This window comes from Arachis ipaensis, chromosome B07 (genome assembly GCF_000816755.2).
Source record: "Arachis ipaensis cultivar K30076 chromosome B07, Araip1.1, whole genome shotgun sequence".
In the NCBI taxonomy this organism is placed as follows: domain Eukaryota; kingdom Viridiplantae; phylum Streptophyta; class Magnoliopsida; order Fabales; family Fabaceae; genus Arachis; species Arachis ipaensis.
The window spans coordinates 103,616,737-103,632,213 of NC_029791.2; the positions used below are offsets into that span (position 1 = coordinate 103,616,737).

Sequence of the window (15,477 nt, forward strand, 5' to 3'; positions counted from 1 at the left end):
TAATTCTACTGGTGTTGTTGCTGAATTTGGAATAATATAGTTATGTGGATTGATTTCTGTTTGAATTTAAATTTAAAATTTTAATTGTAATTGCTCTTTCATTTTAAAATTAAATTTTTTTGCATTTAGCCAAACATCTAAAAGAAATAACAATTTTTTTCAAAAACTTTTTTTATTAACATAGATTTTCAATTTAGTGATAAAGCAAAGAATTAAAATTTCAGAAACTTTTATACTAATTTGGTTAGCATAACCTATTAAATTATCGCATTTACTAATACTACTAGTTTAATCTATAATTGAGTCTAGCAAACTACCATAAAATTGGAGAGTGGTGACTGTCCCGGGTTTATCTGAAACGTTGATTTGGGTCTGAACGTGAGGTCTAGAACCCTCTATATGGCAGCGTCTGACTTGTTTAGTACCGAAGTGCTGCCTGTCCGAATTTTTCATGAGGAGATGGGGGTTAATACCTAGAAGAGACTCCGATGCTTAAGTTAGTAAGAATTTTAGGCAGGTTTTTACTAGATTAGAACGAGAATTATACTTGGAGGGTGCCAGTGTATTTATAGTAGAGTTGCTTAACCACTTTTGTTGGAGAGATCTTATCTTTTCTAATAGATAAGTGTTCCTTTTATCTTAGGAGTTTGTTGAGATTCACCTTCTAGATGAGATAGAGATTTTAGGGGGCAGTTTACCTATTTAGAGCAAACAGGGCCTTTGCCCCTTGGGATCGGTGTCTGGTCTCTTTAAAGAGGTCGTGCTTCTCATGAGGTCCACCTTTATTGGTGGGTCTTTTATTGTTATTGGGCATTGATATTATCTATTGGGTCAGAGTATGAACAGTACCACTGCTTGAGTCCGTTCTTTCTAAAAGTCGGGATCAAGCATTATGTGGCTTCTGTCGTGGATATCGGGTTCAAACACTTCGGGTTACCTGACGTGTTCAAAATTTTGAACATTAGTTCTTTAATGATAGACGAACATTGCGCGGCCGTTTTGCCTCGAAATCTGCGCATATTTAATACAAGATCCGTTTGCTTTTGTCCTTTATAAAGGTCTTTTCGGTTCTTTGATGGGTGGAAAAATGCCAGTTAAGAATTTCTGAAAAGTATTTTCTAAAATAGTGTTGTAAGCACAGTCTTAACGGACGAAATTCTCACTATCAATTTAGAATTTGTGTCACAATTAATAATAAATAACCGGGAGTAGAATCCCGGGTTGTTTCCCTAAGAATTGACACAAGATGCAAATTATTGGTTAGGATTTTTCTGAATATTTTTGAAATCAGAAACGGAAAAATAAATAGCTAGGAATTAAAGCAATGAATAACTAGTAAGAGATGATAAGTAATCAGAATAAAAGGCCTTGGTTAGGGGAGAGAATTGGAGTTTCTATCCTTGTTGTCTTTCCCAAGTGTAATAATAAAGGTTCATTGCTCCCACTTAGTTATCCTCTAACAATTGAAAGAAAGTCAAGTGAGCGTCACTAACTCTAACTCACAAGTCCTAGTCACTTCATGGGGAAGGACTAGAGTTGGTGAGAATTGAGCTAGCCAGCAATTTCTAATTACAGATTAATACATGGGTACAACAACTCAAGAGGTTCCAATTACTCAACCCCCAACCAAGTTGGGAGATTTACTCCATTAACATGAATGCCATTTTCATAAACACATAATAGGTGTAAATAGAAGACATGATAATTACGAGAAATTAATTAAATTGAAATTGGCACTAACAACAATTAACAAAGATCAAACGAGTAATAAAAATAAACATAAAATAATTCAATGCATTAATAAAATTGAAGAGTAACAAGGTCCAAATATGAATTCAATAACCAAATGGAAAAAAGTGTTAATGGAATTGAAGAAGAAACTAGAAGTTGAATGATGAGGAATGAAGGTAACAACAGCTCTCTACAGATCCAATCCAAAAGCAAAACTAAGAATGCTAAAATCCTAGAGAAAAGTAGGAGTTTCTCTCACTAGAATTCAAAACTAATCAAAAACTAGAATGAAAAGTGAAGTGTGTTCAGTCTCAGCTCCAACCCTGCCTCTAGTCTGTGTTTTGAAGCTTGAAACTGAGTCCAAATCAGCCCATAAATCGCCCCCAGTGAGTTCTGTTAAGTGCAGCACGTGACGCTCTGTCACGCGTACGCGTCGGCCACGCATACGCATCGTCTGAACTCTGCACTGGTCATGCGTACGCATCAGTCACGCGTACGCATCACTGAAAGACGCTCCTGGTCACGCGCACGCGTCAGCCATGCGTGCGCGTCGCTCCTCGCTTCTCAACTCTTTAATTTCTTGTGTTTCTTCCAATTTAACATGCTTCATCTTCATCCTTTAAGTCATCCATGCCCTGTAAACTTGGAAACACTTAACAAACACATCACGACATCTAATGGTAATAAAGGAGAATTAAAAATTAACAATTTTAAGGCATAGGAAGCATGTTTAGAATCATAGCACAAAATTAGGAAGGAAACTTAGAAGCATGCAATTTACATGAATAAGTGTGAGAATAGTTGACAAAACCCACTCAATTCAGTCCAAAATATATCATAAAATAGTGGTGTATCATTCTTCTTCTCCCTTTTTTCTTTGTTTCTGAGAAAACTGCTCCCTTTCTTTTCACAAAGAACTTCCTTATGCCATTTCGATCACTTCTGCTTCATCAAGAGTTCTTTTCTTGATCTTTGAAGATTTTGCTGCTTTTGACTTGAGGATCGTCTGTGTTTGCGCTATTTTAGGCGCGTTCTCCCTCTTTTCCACAGTCTTTGTTGAGGTTGGTCTAGTTCCCCTTTTTCTGTACTTTCATTCCTGTTTGTTTTGTTTTGTTTGAGTTTTTACCTCTGCTCCCATTGCCTTCTTTTCCCTTTCTGCCAAAGAAAGTTTGCTTTTGACATGAAGTGTTTTGAGAAAAATGTTTGTTTACCCAAAGATTTGAAAAAACTCTCTTCTTTCATGAAAGAATCTTCGCTTGTCATAGCTATTATCTTGTGTTTATGTACTGTATTGCCCCTAATGGTGCCACTTTTGACATAACATTGTGTCTAAGAGGTGCCATTTGGTTGCTCTGTTGGAAGAATTTGAAAAGAATAGCTTTCCTTTGATTTAGTTGTTTTTCCCGATCTCTTTGGAACGGTGTCCGATTTATTTGGTAACAGTCTTTATTTACTTTCTACATTTGTAGGTATAGCCTTAATGTCTCGCCGTGTTATTAAAAATATGTCGACTAAAGTTCTCCCTAATCTTTGTGCTTGGGTAGGTAGTATTGTTCTTTGCTGTGTCTCTGTTACTGATGGTGAGTATTGTGAGGCATTCTGTAGGCACCATAGTGTTTGCGAAAATAGGAAAAAGGAAAGAAACTATGTGTTAAAGCCACCTGACCCAGAAGAGAGAGTGTGTTTCTCCCCTTTAGTGGATTCAGAAGGGCCTTTCTTCTACGCCTATGACTGCTTTTTTACTAGGTTAGGCATCCGTCTTCCTTTTACTCCTTTTGAAATGGAAGTTCTTAGATCTTATAACCTTGCCCTTACCCAATTACATCCGAACTCATGGGCTTTTGTGAAGATGTACGAGCTCCTATGTCGGGAGTTAAGTGTCGACCCTTCCCTAAACGTTTTCTTTTACCTTTTTGTTGCAACGAAGCCTTATAGTTCTTCAAATAAGTCGGGATGGGTATCCCTCCGAGTTATGCAAGGTTGGAAGGTATTTTTCATTTTTTATGAATCTTTTCATGATTTAAGAACCAATTTTTTAAGGTCTGGGCTGCTAACAATACCCGACCTTTCTTTCTTTCTGAAAACCAAGAGCCCTATTTTCCTCTGTACTGGCAAGATACCCTTATAACTCTTAAGGTAGATGTGTCTGAGTTAGACGACTTAGAGAGGGGTGTCATAGATTTTCTGTTGGATACCTGGGGTCAACCTCCCCATTTGGATACGAAAAGAATTTTAGGAGATCCCGGCCTTCCGAAGTCCGAGCTTGGTAGCTCCCTCTCCTTTTCTTGTTAAATCTCATTTGTTTGTAGTTTGTTTTTTTTTCTGATGGTATCCTGCTTTATTTTGCAGAAAGTTTGGCTCTTAAGTCCACTATGAAGTTTTTCCACAATACCAAGAAAACAGTTGTGGCTCGGAACCTCCAGCAGTAGAAGGAGGTCGGAGCAGGTTCCTCACAGCAGAAGGTCGTGAAGCCTATCCAATCTTCTCCCAGGAAGAGGTTGGAATCGGATCATTCAGATTTGAAAGTTGTTATTCCTACCCCCTGTCCCGCCTTATCTCCTCAAAGTCCACTCCCTCCTCTCCTTTTTCCACTGAGCCTCCCTAAAAAAACGATGAAGAAGAGAACATATACACAAAAAATTTTGATGCTTTGGCCTGGGGGGAAAAGAACCTTCTCCCTCATCATTGTGTGATCATGGATGACATGGCGGTTCAAAAATACCTCCATACTTTAGCACGTGGAGGACTTCGCATTTTGGGGGTTTATTCTCAGCTGTCTAGGGAGTTGAAGAGTTCTCCCATCCAGGCTACTATTGGGGCCTTGGTGGCTGCCCGAGCCGATGTAGAGAGATTGAGAAAGATTAAGGTGGAACTAGAGAAGGAGAGGAACACCTTAAAGGCCGACCTCCAGAAAGCTCGGGAAAGGGCGAACAAGTCAGAGGCAGCTGCTGCTCTGGCCGAAGAGAAGGCCAAGAAGTATCAAGAGAGCTATACTCGGGTCTTTGGAGAGAGATCGGCTCTTGAAGAGGAATTGGAAAAGCAAAAGGAAAGGTATGTCGAGCTTGAGGAGTCGGTCGCTTTAGGCTTGGACAAGATGTTCAAAAATCTCGAAGCTTAGGTTAAAGTCCTGGCTCCCAACCTCGACTTGTCTCTCTTCAGCACGAATAACATTGTTGTGGATGATAAGATTGTCTGGGCTCTAGATGATGACGTACACCTTCCCTTTGACCTGAAGACCTCGAAGCCCCAAGTTGGTCAGACCTCCACGGTAGAAGCCCAACCCGAAGTTGTTACTGTGGAGACTTCCTCTCCAGCTCCCAAGGTGGTCTCAACTGTTCCCATTTCTGTGCTCCCTCTAACCTCTCCAGCCGATGGTCAAGATGCGGAGACTGGCAAAACTCTTGATCCTTTAATGGGTGAGAAGAAAGAGAAGTCTTGAATTTTTATGTTTCTTTAGTTTTATGGTAGCCCGACCTGTGGGCTTTTTATGACACTTTAATTTTTTGCAATAGTTAGCAGTATTTTGAACACTTACCTTGTTTAGTTATTTTTTACAACTTTTACTAAGTAATGTTCAAAACTTTATTGTAGTATCTTTTTGTCGAATACTCGTGGTAAGGCGTAATTTATGATGACCTTTAAATTTCATTAATTTCCTTGCTTAGGTCCGACTTTGTGTAATCGGCCTCGGCTCAAGTTACTTTTAAAACTCCGTTTTTTATCCGACATGTTTGAGATCGCTTTGTAAGAGTTGTTTGTATAACTTCTTACATTAACTTGTACCTCGTCGCTTCATCTTGCCGACCATTTTAGGTCGGGCAATTATTTTTGCAGTTTGTCGAGCTTAAATTAATGCGTTTGAAATTGGAAACTTTTTTAAAAAATAGACCAGGAATTTTATTAACATTTGAAATTCCTTTACAAAGATAGTTACTAAAGGCTTAGGTGCCCCTAGCCCTACTCCTGGTGCCACATTAAAAAACCTTTATTATTGGGGAAAAAGAATGCACCTAGGTTCAAAGCTTTTAGCTATAATACATTTTTAGGTTACCAGCGTGTTAAAACCTCGGGAGCTCCCGCCCTTGGAGGTCGGACACTTTGTAATAACCTTTGCCTAGGAGCTCAGTTATCTTGTAAGGTCCTTTCCAGTTTGCGGCCAACTTTTCTGCGCCCGACTTCTGTGTCCCGATGTCGTTTCGGATTAGGATGAGGTCATTGGCGGCAAAGCTTCTCCTGATCACCTTTTGGTTGTATCTTAGAGCCATCATATGCTTCCAGGCTTCCTCTCTGATCCGAGCTCTATCTCAGACTTCTGGAAGGAGGTCGAGTTCTTCCCTTTGCGCTGGGGATTGACTCCTTCATTGTAAAATAAGACCCTAGGTGATTCTTCATCTATTTCTATGAAAATTATTGCTTCCATTCTATAAGCAAGTCAGAAGGGTGATTCTCCTGTTGTAGAATGTGGGATAGTCCGATATGCCCACAATACTTGAGGAAGCTCGTCAGCTCAAGCTCCTTTTGCGTCTTATAATCGGTGTTTCAGCCCTGCCAGTATGACTTTATTTGCTGCTTCAACTTGTCCATTGGCCTGAGGGTGCTCTACCGAAGTGAACTGGTGCTTGATCTTTAGGTCGGCCACCAGGTTCCTGAAAGTTGAGTCAGTAAATTGGATTCCATTGTCCATAGTGATGGAGTGGAGGACTCCAAACCTTGTGACAATGTTCCTGTATAAGAATTTACGACTTCTTTGAGCAGTGATAGTTGCCAAGGACTCTGCCTCAATCCATTTGGTAAAGTAGTCAATCCCCACTGTGAGGTATTTGACTTGGCCTGGTGCCTGTGGGAATGGTCCGAGTAGATCAAGTCCCCATTTTGCGAATGGCCATGGTGAGGTGACACTGATGAGTTCTTCAGGAGGCGCTACATGGAAATTAGCATGTTTCTGGCAAGGTGGGAATATTTTGACAAACTCGGCTGCTTCTTTTGGTAAGTTCAGCCAAAAAAAGCCGGCTCGGATTACTTTTTTGGTTAGTGTCCGAGCTCCTAAGTGGTTTCCACATATGCCGCTGTGGACATCCTATAAAACTTCCTTTGTATTGGAGGTCGGGACGCACTTCAAGAGGGGTGTTGAGATCCCTCTTTTGTATAAGACATTATGAATCAATGTGTAATTATGTGCCTCTTTTACAAGCTTTTTGACCTCCTTTTCCTCTTTAGGGAGTACGTCAAATTTGAGGTTGTTGACTATGGGAGCCATCCACCCTAAGTATTGATTGGATATAGTCAGTACTTCCTCCTCCTTTGAAACTGATGGTGATTGCAGAGTCTCTTGAATGAGACTTCTATTATTGCCCCTTGACTTGGTGCTGGCTAGTTTTGAAAGAACATTAGCCCAGGCATTGTATTCCCGAGTTATATGTCGGACCTCACTTTCTGTAAAGTGTGTGAGCTGTTCCTGGGTTTTATCCAAGTACTTCTTCATATTGTGGTCTTTAGCTTGATAGGTTCCATTGATCTGTGAAGTGATTACTTGCGAATCACTGAAAACTATTACTTTTTTTGCTCCAACCTCCTTAGACAGTTTCAAGCCAGCAAGTAAGGCTTCATATTCTGGTTGGTTATTGGAGGCAGGAAACTCGAACCTCAAGATAGCTCTATTTGAGCTCCTTGATCACTTTCTAGCATGATGTCTGTTCCACTTCCAGCCTTGTTTGATGACCCGTCTACATATAAACTCCACATGATGGGTTCTCCGGACTGTCGGTATATTCAGCAATGAATTCGGACAAGTACTGTGACTTAATGGTTGTCCGAGTTTCGTACATGAGGTCGAACTCGAATTATTCTACCACCCATTGTAGAATCCTTCCGACCAAGTCCCTTTTTTTGTAAAATATGTTTCATTGGTTGATTAGTTTGGACTTTAATGGTATGAGTCGGGAAGTAAGGTCGGAGCCTTCAAAATGTGAGGATAAGGGCGTAAGCAAATTTTTCTATCTTCTGGTAGTTCAACTCTTCCCCTTGTCAGGCTTTGTTGATGAAGTAAATAGGTTGCTGTCCTTTTTCATCCTCTCGAACCAGGGCCAAGGCAATTGCCCGACTTCCAACTAATAGATGCAGCACGAGTTCTTCTCGTTTAACAGGTCGGGTAAGTATGGGTGGTTATCCCAAGAATTTCTTAAAGTCTTGGAAAGCTTGTTCGTACTCCGGGGTCCACTCAAAGTGCTTCTCTTCTCTTAGGATTGAATAGAAGGGAAGTGACTTTAGGGCTGATCTAGCTAAGAACCTGGATAGAGCTGCCAACCTTCCGTTTAGCTATTGTACTTCTTTGATGCAAGTCGGACTCTTAATGTTAAGTATAGCTTGACATTTATCTAGGCTTGCTACTATGCCCCTTTAGGTTAGCATAAACCTCAAGAACTTCCCAACTTCTATTGTGAAGGTGCATTTTGAGGGATTTAGCCTCATTTCATGCTTCCTTATAGTGAAAATACATCAGAGAGGTCAGACAATAGTGTCTCATCCTCTTGAGCCTTGACAAGCTTGTCATCCACATAGACCTCCATTAGTTTCCCTATGTAGGTGAAAAACACTTTATTCACCAATCGTTGGTAGGTAGCTCTTGCATTCTTTAACCCAAAAGGTATTACTACGTAAACAATAATTCGCTTTTGGAGTTATGAACGAGGTCCTTTCCTGGTCTGGCTTGTACATCGGGATCTGATTGTATCCCGAGTAGGCATCCATGAAGGAAAGATATATCTGTAGCATGATGCCGCATCGACCAGGGTGTCAATACTGGGGAGCGGGTAGGGATCTTTAGAGCAGACTTTGTTGAGGTTGGTGTAATCGATACACATTCTCCACTTTCCGTTTTGCTTTTTCACCAATACAATGTTAGCTAGCAAAAGTAGATATTTTACTTCTCTTATAAATCCTGCTTCTAGCAGGGCCTGCACTTGCTCCTCTATGACTTATGTTCTTTCTAGGCTGAGCTTTCTGCGTTTCTGTTGAATAGGTCTGCACTTGCTCCTCTATGACTTGTGTTCTTTCAAGTCGGGATCTATATCAGACATGTCAGAAGCTTTCCAGTTAAAGAGGTCAAAATTTCTTCGTAGCAAGTCAATGAGTTATTTTTTCAGTCTCTCTTTTAAGTTTGCCCCTACGCTTGTTGTCTTGTCAAGGTTGTCTCCGATTTGCACCTCCTCAATTTCACCTTCAGGTTAAGGACGTAATTCTTCACAAACTCTGGTTCCCCTAGCTCAATAGTGTTGACTTCCTTTCCCCCTGAGTTGCCTTTCAAACTGAGGCTCTCGTTATACCACTTCCTTGCGAGCTTTTGGTCTCTTTTGATAATGGCAATCCCCTCGGTCGTAGAGAATTTCATGCAAAGGTGAGGAGTAGAGACAACAGCTGCCAGTCTGCTTAAGGTTGTCGGACCTATTAGGGCGTTGTATGTCGAGCTTACATCGACTACAATATAATCGATGCTTAAGGTCCTCGACCTGGCCCCCTTTCCGAAGGTGGTGTATAACGAGATATAACCAAGAGGTCGGATTGGGGTGTCTCACAGTCCGAACAAGCTGTCAGGGTATGTCTTTAGGTCTTTTTATCACTATTGGATCGTCGTGCCCGGACAGTAAACCTTGCGCGTCTTTCTTTATGAAAGAGATGGTGGGCAGGTCGGTCAGTTGACTGCTTTCGCCAACCTGGTACACTTCTTTAAGGCGCCTTTTCTGTGAGGATTTTGACATTTTTCCTCCTACGAACCCTCCATTAATCATATGGATGTGTCGCTCCGGGGTGTGAGGAGGTCGTTCTGGTTGTCCTCCTTCTTCATCCCTTCTTCTCTTTCTCGGGTCATCCGATCTGTCTGCCAGGTATCTATCAAGTCGGCCTTCTCCGGCCAACTTTTCTATGATGTTCTTCAGGTCGTAACATTCATTGGTGGAGTGTCTATAGAGCTTGTGATACTCGCAATACTCTGTCCGACTTCCGGCTTTCTTGTGCTTAATCGGATGAGGGGGTGGAAGCTTCTCCGTGTGACATATCTCTCTGTACACATCCACTAAGGAGACCCTGGGAAAAGTGTAATTGTTGTATTTTCGAGGTTTCTGTATGTTTGGGTCCTCTTTTTTCTTGGGCTCCCTTTCTTTGTCCCGAGATGAAAAGGGTAGGAATGACCTTAAAGGAGACTCTCTTAGTCGGGAATTTTTTTCCATGTTAATATACTTCTCTGCCCTTTCCTGAACCTCATTCAGAGAGGTCGGGTATCTTTTGGATATTGAATGGGAGAATGGTCCTTCTCTGAGGCCATTAACTAAGCCCATAATTATGACTTCAGTTGGCAGACTCTGGATTTTCAAACAAGCTTTGTTGAACCTTTCAATGTAATCTCGAAGGGTTTCCCCAACCATTTGTTTTACTCCTAGCAAGCTCAAGGCATGCTTTGTTTTATCCTTTTGAATAAAGAATCTGGTCAGAAATTTCCTGGCTAGGTCGTTGAAGTTGGCGACCGACCTTAGAGGTAGGCCGTCATACCATTTCATCGCAGCTTTAGTCAGAATGGTAGGGAAGGCTTTGCAGTGTGTGGCGTCGGAGGCATCTACCAGATACATTCGACTTTTAAAGTTACTTAGCTAGTGTCTTAGGTCGGACGTCCCGTCGTAGAGATCCATGTCGGGCAATATGAAATTTCTGGGAACTTTTGCCTTCATGATCTCTTCTGTGAACAGATCGTCTCCTCCAAGAGGGCTTTCTTCCCTGTCAGACCTTGTGGCCCAACTTCGAAGATCAGCTTCTAACTTCTGGAGCTTTTCTTCTAATTCCTTGCATCGTCTCACTTCTCTTTGTAGTTCTCGTTCTGCCTCTCGTTGTCACTCAGCCTCGTGTTCGAGTTGTCTCAAGTGATCTTGCTATCTATGGACCATGTCTAGTATCTCAGTCACTTGGTGGTTGTCCTCATCTTCAAGATAGTGTACTTTAGAATGGATCCTCGTTGGATGAGGGTTTTCAAAGGGCCCTTTCCCGTGGGGTCCTTCAGTAGGTCATGGTGGAGGAGGTAGCACAATAGCATGTTCTTCTGGCTGGACTTCTTCCTCAGATTTAGAGGTGGTGTGGCCATCTTCCCGTTGTGGTTCCGCCATGGTTGTAGGATGAATTCCAGGTTCCCAGCAACGGCGCCAATGTTCTCAGGGTTATCTTAAACGTTGATTTGGGCCTGAACGTGAGGTCCAGATCCCTCTATGTGGCAGCGTTCGACTTGTTTAGTGCCGAGGTGCCGCCTCTCCGAGTTCCTCATGAGGAGATGGGGGGTGGTACCTGCAAGAGACTTCGATGCTTAAGTTAACAAGGGCTTTAGGTAGGTTTTTAGTAGATTAAAACGTGAGTTATACCTGGGGGTGCCAGTGTATTTATAGTAGAGTTGTTTAACCACCTTTGTTGGAGAGATCTTATCTTTTCTAATAGATAAGTGTTCTTTTTTTCTTAGGAGTTTGTTGAGATTCACCTTTTAGATGAGGTAGAGATTTTAGGGGGTAGTTTACCTGTTTGGAACAGGCAAGGCCTTTATCCATTGAGATCGGTGTCCTACCTCTTTAAAGAGATTAGGATTCTCATGAGGTCCACCTTTATTGGTGGGTCTTTTATTATTATTGGGCCTGGCTATTATCTATTGGATCAGAGTATGAGCAGTAGCCAACAAAAACATCATTGGATATATATATATATTCAATGACTCATTACATTTTTATTATATCTATTTATAATAACAACTTCACACTTGCATTAATATACGATTGGATAATATGGTATCCTTCAACTTATCATTTTGGCAATGCTCTGTTAGAATTTTATAGTAATATGCTAGAATTTTAGTGGGAGAAATCATATTTTCAAAAAATATACTCATAAACCAAAATTCTGATAGCTCTATTGAGGCTCTAATAGCAATGATAGCTGTTAACAATCGAAACAAAGACAGGAGGCGTTAGGAGGATGAGAAATAAGTAGTAACTTTTGGCAAAGAGGATACATAGGTAGGGACAGAGATATTCTCAAGGAATTTAATAGGTAGATTGTTGGCTGATCGTTTATTCTCAGGAGGTACAATTGTAGCAGCAATGCATGCGATTTGGAGGCCATCGAAGGGGTTTAGGGTGGTGGATCATGAAGAAAACCTCTTTCAATTCTTCTTCTCTGATGAAAAAGATCTTATTCGTATTTAAAGAAGGGAGCCATGGCTTTTTAAGAATTATATTCTAAACCTAAAGAGGTGAAAGGGGGAATAGTCAATTAGTTATGTTGAATTCTCTCAAACACCAGTGTGAATCCAGTTGTGGGAACTACCTGAAGATTTTAAAATAAAAGAGTTAGGAGGAAAAATAGGAAAAGCAATGTGAGAAGTTTTAGACGTTGACCTTTTTCAAGTGAGAGGCAAGAAAAGTAGGATCGTTTCGGTGTTGATTAAACTTGATGTCACTAAGCCACTCCGAAAACTCATCAAAATGGAAGGGTCGAATAAGAGAACCATGAAAATCTCACTCCACTATGAACAGATAGGGATTTTCTGCAGCTACTGCGGTTTCCTAGGACACGAGATTCAAAACTGCAGCAAACATTTAGATGATGCATTGAAAGGAGACATGGAAGACAAAGAATGTGCAGACTGGTATCAGAATAGGTGGTTAAAAGAGAACAAATTTTCAGAGAAAGTGTCAACACTAATGCTGGAAATTCAAAAGATTGGAGAGCAAGAAGAGATAAGCAGCCCACTCAAGTCAATCTCCTCACGGAACTGGCTAGTCTTACTGATGGTTATCAGTGGCTAAGAGAAGAGGAGTTGAATCTTGGACTCCTTTTAATTTTGTTTTCAACCTTCAGTTCTGTTGAAATACTTTAAGTAGAAAACAGGAGAGACTATCGTTTTGTATCTTGATGCGGTAGGAGCCAAAACAAAGTTACGTGAAAGGTGGGTTATAGAGAAGTGTTGCTGAATAGTAGAATCAGGAGATACTTCAGTTTTGTCTCCTATATGCAGAACTAGAAATAGAGAAGAGAAAGGATAATAACACACATATGTATCTTGGTTCAGTTACTCAGTGCAATGTAGCCTACATCCAGTCTCCATCATAACAATAATAGAATTTCACTATCTTTCAACCAGATTACAATCACCAATCTCCCTAGGATTCTATCCAATTCTATCTGGAACAAGTCCAGTTTCTAACCCAAGCCAGACTTGACTAGGAACTCACTCTAACTTTTCAACAGCAAAGTACTAACCCAACTTGCAAGGGAATCCCCTCAAGATCATGACGACAAAACAAAAAAATCTAACAAAGAATTTTTTATATAACTTTGGCTTTTTCTCCAAGTCTAACTCTATCTTTTTTCCACTCAATAGATTTTTCTTATAAACCTCACCATTTTGTATTTTTATCATTGAAACACAAAAAGACTAGACTGAGAAAATGAGATACTCAATAAAAACCATGAAGGAGAAGAATAAACACCTTAGTGAGCTATGAAAACCCAAATATTGTACTCTCACTCCTTGCCCTAATCCTTGGTCATTCATCCCGTTAATAGAGGAATGAAGCTTCTTAGGCTTGAAACTTGCTTCAGCACCTTGTTTGACTTCTTCTCCCAAAATCAGTAGTAGCAATGGCATGACAAAGGAGAGAGATGGTAGAAGCAATGACTGAATCAAACATGCAACCATACCTTCAATCTTCTCTGTCAACCTTTTTTTCATCCGTGCCTTTTGATTTTTTAGCGTTGATTCACAGCAAAGCTTTATCATCTTCAGCATTTTCAACTTTCCACTTCTAGGCATACAAGGAAAAGATTTCTTCACCGAGCTTCAATGAAGCAAAAATGTGGAAACTCCTTTTTGTAATTTTCCCTTGGATGTGATCTTGCCTTTTGCCCTAGCCTCTTTGACCTTCGCTTGTTTTGCTTGAAATTAGAAATATTACTTTTTGTTCTTCATTTTGCCCTAGCTCAGAGTTTCCCATTTTCTTTTGTTTCTTCTAAGATATCACGTGGGTATAGGAAGAGAAAGAAGAGAGAGAAGAGAGGATATAGTTTCGATGGTGTGGTTTGGTTCAATTGAAATGAAATTAAAATTCCTAGTTAACAACTAAGTTGAAAAGTTGGATTTGGATATAGACCACTGTGTGTGTGTGTGTGCCAGATGCCTGTTTGGGCTTGTTTTGTTTCTTCCTGGGCCTATTTCAATTAAGTTAATTTCCTGTACACTAAATAAAATAAATCACACAAATAATTTGATAATAACCCAATAATATTTAGTCATCATCTTAACAATATTTTAGTTCTTTAAACTCAACACTTACTATGGAGGAACGAAGTGGGGGGGTATGCAGCACGAAGTGTAGAAGGAAAAAAGGAAGAAGAAAAAACAGGAAGGTTATTGCCGAAATCGGAGGATACAGAAAGCAAAACAGAATCTACAGCAAATAAGACAGTCACAAGTATGCAGAATTGAGGTGGCATGGAGATTATAGAAGGTTTAGTGTTTAATTCATGTAGTAATCATGAAAGACAGTAGAGTAAACGGAAGCCAAATCTGAAAAATCTTGCTATATCAAAGATAATTACTGTTATTGGAAAAAAGAGAAATACCAAAGAAGAAAAGAAGATTGCAAACTTAGAAAATAAGCCAAGATGACATTATTGCTGCTGATGAAGGGGAGGGTGCCACCCATGAAAGGGAACCCGAAGAGCCATGAAGATGGTGATGTGCAACTGTCGGCGTTTGATGAAACACATGATAGTTCACAGCATACAAGGGATTTGTAAATTCTATTTTCCCGAGGTATTGTTAATGTGCGAGACAAAAACAATATCTTGACGGTGTCAGATATTTGTAAGAAGTTGGGTTTCGTGCACTTTTTTGCATGGATCCAAGGGGTTTGGCAGGAAGTTTGGTGCTAGCGTGGAAGGAGGAGGCTAACATCACGATTTGACATAGTTAGGAGTTCTTGATTCATTTTTTATTATTTGATCGCACACCTCAAAAGCGATGGGAGGTGGTGGGAGTTCATCTTCACAGTGAGGAGAATCGGAGGAATGAGCAATTTGGTAAGATCTTGGAGATCATTCGCAGATTAGGTCAATATTCTACGGTGATAGATGACTTTAATGCCATCTCAGAGTACCACGAGAAGAAGGGGGCATATGAAGTCTAGAAGTACTATTGAGGCCTTTAATAATTTTAATAGTGAAGGTAATTTGGTGAATTTGGGGTATGTTGAAAGCAAATTCATGTGGAGCAATAAGAAATATGAAGATAATTTTGTTAGAGAAAGGCTGGACAGATGCTTGGCTTCAACACAATGGAGACTAGCGTATCCAAAAGTAATGCTTATGTACTTGGAGGACACCGATTCCGACCATTGTCCTCTTCTATTGCAATCGAACAGTTATGAAAGGAGATCCAAGAAAAGGTTTTGATCCCAAGAAAGGTGGTGTGATAGTGAGGAGGTCTCAAACGTTGTCAAAGAGGTATGGCAAACTCAATTCACTTGCTCTCCTATGTACAAAATGTTTTGTAAGCTGAAAAAGTGTCATCATATGCTTGTGGAGTGGCAAAAAAATATCAGCAGCAACTCGACGACACTCATTACTGAGCTCAAAAACAAGTTACAATAGAAAAAGGAGAAAGAAGATGGCTCGGACAGATGGCATATTCTGAATTTAGAGGTTGACCTAACTGATGCGTAT

At 40.4% G+C, this 15,477-nt stretch overlaps 1 protein-coding gene across 1 annotated transcript; it reads right to left on the minus strand.

Moving 5' to 3' along the window:
• On the minus strand, positions 9,318–10,349 carry LOC107607543. The gene has a single exon (XM_016309487.1). It carries the CDS (start codon positions 10,347–10,349, stop codon positions 9,318–9,320), a length of 1,032 nt encoding a protein of 343 aa, XP_016164973.1.